This window comes from Megalobrama amblycephala, linkage group LG20 (assembly GCF_018812025.1).
Source record: "Megalobrama amblycephala isolate DHTTF-2021 linkage group LG20, ASM1881202v1, whole genome shotgun sequence".
Classification (NCBI taxonomy): Eukaryota; Metazoa; Chordata; class Actinopteri; order Cypriniformes; family Xenocyprididae; genus Megalobrama; species Megalobrama amblycephala.
Genome location: NC_063063.1, coordinates 3,790,812 through 3,796,568, shown reverse-complemented (window position 1 = coordinate 3,796,568; position 5,757 = coordinate 3,790,812). Strand labels below are relative to the sequence as shown.

At 38.4% G+C, this 5,757-nt stretch overlaps 1 protein-coding gene across 1 annotated transcript; it reads right to left on the bottom strand.

The window, feature by feature from the left end:
- Positions 1 to 1,384: 1,384 nt before the first annotated feature.
- LOC125255470 (integrin alpha-X-like) lies at positions 1,385 to 5,008 on the bottom strand. The gene is made up of 5 exons (XM_048170762.1): positions 4,787 to 5,008; positions 4,558 to 4,668; positions 4,346 to 4,459; positions 2,237 to 2,338; positions 1,385 to 2,123 (listed from the first exon to the last, which is right to left on the bottom strand). The coding sequence occupies exons 1-5, from the start codon at positions 4,847 to 4,849 to the stop codon at positions 2,040 to 2,042; spliced, it is 474 nt and encodes a 157-aa protein (XP_048026719.1). The 5' UTR covers positions 4,850 to 5,008; the 3' UTR covers positions 1,385 to 2,039.
- Between the last annotated feature and the right edge of the window lie 749 nt (positions 5,009 to 5,757).

Here is a 5,757-nt window from a genome sequence, read left to right as displayed (position 1 = left end):
ATATTTTATTTCCTTCAACAAGTATTTCAAAAATTCAGTTTCCTTGTTTATTTTGTATTCTTTTTAGCCTGGTGTTGGCATTTGACACAAATATTTCTATTTGAAGAGTTGCATTCAGATTTTGGTGACTCATTTTCACTTATTAATCTCTGTTTTCTTTTTCCCCTTGAAAAGACTTGCCTTTCACCTTCGGCCATTATGACTGCGGTTACACCTACTGACTGGCAAAAGCGTTGGTTTTCAGCGTGAATGCCGCAAAAAACACACAAAACACATCCAAAATGGGAAAGAGCTTTGCGATTGACTGTACAGATAGATTTGACACAAAATCTGAGGTATATTTCTACAGACTGCCAGAAGCTAAAGAAAGAGAAGCAAATAGATTTCTGCAATTCACAGAAACAACTGGACTCCAGGCAAAGAAACCTGGATTTGCAGTTATCATTTTGTGTCAAAATGTTGGATTTTGGGGTAAAACCATACCCTATATATTGTGATGACAACTCATCAATTAAATATTTACCATTTTATTCTGATTAACTGGGTGTTTTTAAATAAACACTGACAAAAACTATACAAATTTTAGGGCTATATATAACTTGATATAAGTGATCACTCGGATTTAGACCTACCTATTTTGTATTTATAAAGCATTCACAGGCATATTTGCTTTATGTATTTCCCCGGTGTCGAAATCAGGCACATCTAAGTGCCAGGAAACATCCTTGCTGCATGTCAATATCCATAAGTGTTGATATATATCGGGCCCAACCTTTAGCGTAATCTTTGTTTTACTTGCGTTTTTGCAGTTTCCCTTATTAAATCCCTTCATGCCTCAGGCTCTTTTGCCACTCAGTCCAGCTGAGAGAGAGCGTGTTCCAGCGGGAAAGTGGCGTCAATGCATACCCTCTATAATGTAACGCTAGCCAAATTATACTGGAAAAATGGATGCTGTGTTAATTGTGTTAATTTTTTAATGCATTAAACTGAAAATAATAATAATAATAATCGCATGCGTTTATTTTAACAGTCCTAATATATACAGTATATAGGTTTGCTGCAATTGAATTGAGAGCAGCCACACAAACACCCCTCATCATTTTCCTGACTTTCATATCTAGATGTTTTAAATGAAGGACATATAAATAATGACACAAAAATAAGCGTAATGGATAATGGCAAAATTATTTAATTTTAGCTTTTGGTTATTTCCTTATCAACATTTCCGTATCAAGTGGAATTTAAATTATTTTTAATTATCTGCAAATACAAATAAGATTTTGCAAAAATCAATTATAATAAGCAGAAAGCAACACAATATTTACAAAATATACCCAGTCCAAATCCCTATAATGAGAATCTGATGAAATGTCATAATAAAACATTTCAGAAACAATGTACATGAGAAAAAGTTCCTCCAATATTTCTTATATTTCTGCTAGACACTCAGTCATTATCAGTTTTCATAACAAAGGAGGAATTTAAATATTTGAGATGCTATTATAAATACCTTCATTGTAGTAAGTCAGTGGTGAGCTCACTGATGAGATAATGATGAGTAGTGATATGAAGTAAAATGATTTCTGTCATAACTCTCTTGAGTGTTTGGCATGGTAATGGGTATGACAATGTTGATATGTTTATTCTTGCGGAATAGATCTGCTATGCTGCTGTTGCATCTGCTGTTGATTATTGCTGCTATGAGATTTGATCATAAAGTATGAGATTTGCTACTGCCAATACATACACAACAGGCTGCTATGAGCAAGTAAGACATGCTGCTGCTGTACATGGGGAAGGGTTTCTGAAAGCATGCTGCACTGCAAAAATGCTAACTATCTGCTAACTAACTAATCCTAAGTATTTGAAAGTTGATCATGCAAGCTCATTGGCTACTGATACCAGGAAACAATCAGATGTGCCTTATAGAGATGATATAATTAACCTGAAATATGACAAACATGAACTGAATTCATCTTTCATTCTCAAACCCACAAAACACAATCAGTACTTATATCTTATAACTGTTTGAGTGCACATTATTGTGTCATGTTTGGCTGTCCTCTTGCATCCCTCTGTGCCTCCAGCAGTATCTGTCTGTACTGACTTTTGAAGAACCCAGCCTTGTAAAGGAAGAAAATATGCAGTAATAAACCGTACATGCATTTAAAAATATAAATTGTGTAGACAGTTGAAAATGCCAGGGACTAAATCTTATTTTATGATGGCGATATACCTTATAGAAGGCCATTGTGAGGAGAACCAGTCCTCCTATCACCCCTCCAATGATCTCTTTGATCAGGTTCACCTCCTCATACACCTCCACTTGAGTGTTAATCTACAAAGTGGAAAAAAGTGAGCAAGTGCAGTCAGAAGTGATCTCATTGTAACAAGAAGTCCTCCTCCTTCCTCCCACACACATGTTCCATGTCAAACAATAGACATTATAATTTGGTAAATATTATTTGTGAATGATATTACTTCACTGAATTCAGTGATAAATATGACATTTAAATTCTGTCACTGGACACTTGAATAGGTTAAACCAAAGGTCCACTTAGCCTACAGCCTATCTAATCAAGATTAAACATGATAATTTACTATGCACGTTCTTAAGCCAATTATGCTTAATAAGCCGACAATGAACGTGCAAGTAAACACGGTAAGCCGCTTTCTTTTACCGGTGTAAGGTCATAAACATCATAAACTGGTCAGAACAGGTAGTTTTTTGCCTCTTACCCCGATTTCGCACGGCATGCAAATGCATTAACCTGCTTTCTGTCTGTTTATTGGATTGCACATGTGTGATGCGTGACAAACTCATCCTTAGTGCAGATTTTAAACGCATCCAGACAGAAAGTAAATATCACAAACGCAGACTCTATCAAGACCCAGAAAATTATAAAAATGTGTTCTCATCTCTCGTGCATCAGTGGTTCAGTCAAAACACTGTATCTGTAATTGCATGAGAGAATAATATGAGTCGCAAGTTTCTCGCTGACATGTTGCAAGCTTTATTTAACATCACAACTGACATAAATGCTGAAAAAAACAGCATATGTTGGTTAAGGTAGCTTCTGGAGCTGGTATGCTGGTTTGAGCTGGTTTATGCCTTTCAAGTGCTGGTCTTATGCTGGTCCATGCTGGCACATGCTGGACCTGGACCAGCTCTTATCATGTTCTCACAATAAGAACATGAACCATCCACAAATACCATCTCAGCATGCTTGTGCCCAGGTACAGTATGTGAGACAGCGATATTGGCCAACACGTGTGAGTATGCTTTGCATGTTTGGCTGCTGCTTCACACCAGGGCTGTTTGTCTGTTTTGTTATTGTTCTCTTGTTTAAAATGTATGCGTGACAGCTATATACATTTATAAAACGGACTTCAGCTTCAACTACGTTTCTGTGATTCCCGCTGGTGCTCAGAGGTGGTGTACTCTGCTCTGCCGCTTGCTGTGGTGCTTCATTCGGCCTATCTGAGTTCACTGGCCTGCCTACCCGACGGCGTTTGTTGTGTGGTTGCTGCAGACAAAGTATCTGAGCCTTTGACGGGAGGATGACCAGGGGTGAGATCGCTGCACTGGCTGTGCAATTTGCTCTTTGAATGCGACCACCAACGAATGCACCATAACTCCATCTCAGAACTGCTTTACGTTCTTGTCAGCTCACACGATAGATGATTGTCAGAGTGCTGAGTATATCAACCGCTCGGCTCCGAAGTGAAAGCTTAGCTTTGTGAGTGTTGCACGCTGCCTTATAAACCGTTACGTATGAGGAGTGGCTTGCGATGCAAATCTCACTTGACACATTGTCTTGTTTCGTTTCCACTAGAAGGTAATTGGGTTCTTAGGCGAGATCCCATTGAGTCACTCAGTTCTGACATAATGTTGAACGTGACTGACTAATAGGGAACAGTACATTTCAGCTATAGATCCCTTCAAACAGAGCAGTGTTTTGAGAGCTCTTTTTACAGGGTCACCGTGATTTTGCCAAGTAAGACATGTTCCTGGATAAACATCTTTGTTGATCCTGGAACAACATTCCAATCAACCAATCAGATTTGAGGGACAAGTTTACAGTTTATGTCAAGTTTAGGCTTGCAACCAGGGTTAGGTGCTTCTACATCAATGTTATTTACTTATCTTCCCCTCTGATTTTAGGATTAAGTTATGGGTAGGATTAGGTTTAGGGGTAGGAATAGGGTTAAGACTAAATTTTCAGACTGGAATGTTGTTCCAGGATCAACAAAATATGTTGATCGAGGAACATGTCTTACTTGGCAAAATCACGATGACCCTTTTTACAGTCATTAGACTTGACATGAACGATCACTGAATCACCTGGAGAGACGGTGCAGTGCCTTGAGAATCAGAGGAAAAGAAAATATATTTGCTCTTGTCATAATCCAGAGACACTGAACTGATCAACTCAAACACAGCAGCTCTGAGTCCAGTCTAAGAGAGACACAGATCATGACAATAAGAAATGATCAAACAATTATGAATACATATGAACTGTTCTGTGAAATGAACTTGCTTTAAAAGTCAGATACCTGCTCAATCCATCCCGAGCTCACATTGCCAGATATATAATAGAGTTTCCTTTCATTCTTTATGAGATTGACGTCACAGCTGAACACGGCACACACCGCCACAGAGCAGTTCTGACACACACACACACACATATAGAGAGAGACAGAATTTCATTGATGTGTTTAACAAATACTAATAATAAATTGTGGAAAACAAATGTTTAAAACTAAATTTAAAAAGTGTACACACCACCACACGATGATTTTTAATAACGTCCAACAATGTAAAATTGGTGATAACAGGCTTCTCCATGTTCTCGCTTTTACAGCCAGTAATCTTTAGAAAGAAAGAAAATCTCACTTTCTGTCAGCAAATATGATGAGCTGATGCCACTGGGAAGAAATTAAAGGATGCTACAGTTTAAAACAGTAGTTCTCAAACTCTTTAAGTTGCAGAGGGAGGATAAAGAGTTACAGCAATTGTTCCAGTTGCTAACCAGTTCTCTAGAGAAGTGTGGAGCATATGAGGCCATCCAGAGTTATGGAAATTTGCAGTAGTGTGGGATCAGAGTCTGAATCTGAATCATCCCAACAACCACAAAGAATACAGCAGCCTGTTTAAAATAACTAAAAAGACCAAAGTTAGCACACTCTCAAATACCCTAAGCCATAAATATCACAGTGATCTGCAGATGACACACTAGGATGAAACCCTCTTCTGAAGTAGGTTGCAACTATCTAGAGCAGCACAAAGATTATTAAGCTCCCTTTATCATCTACATGTAGGGTGACCATATGTGCCATTCTCCCAGGACGTGTCCTGTCCATGATTTCTAAATTGCCTAAAATGGCTTGAGCCCTTGCCTCTTTAATTGTGAAAGTGGTCATATCGATGTGCCCCCGGAACGCGATTTAGGAACGCGATTTCTACACGGAGGTCTGTGCAAGCCACTGTTCTTATTGACATTCTTCATGCAATGCATTAAAATGTTGTCGTATTTGCAATGCTTTGACCGTTCTCTGTAGATCCAGCCTTCTTGCAAGCCACGATCGGTTGATTATGTATAATGCATGCTATTGGTCAAATTATTTTTCAATTGTTACCTTCCGCAAATATGAAAACAAAACCAAAACTGGGAAATTTTATGCAACTTAGAAATCATGGACAGGACGCGTCCTGGGAGAATGGCGCATATGGTCACCCTATCTACATGGCAACAT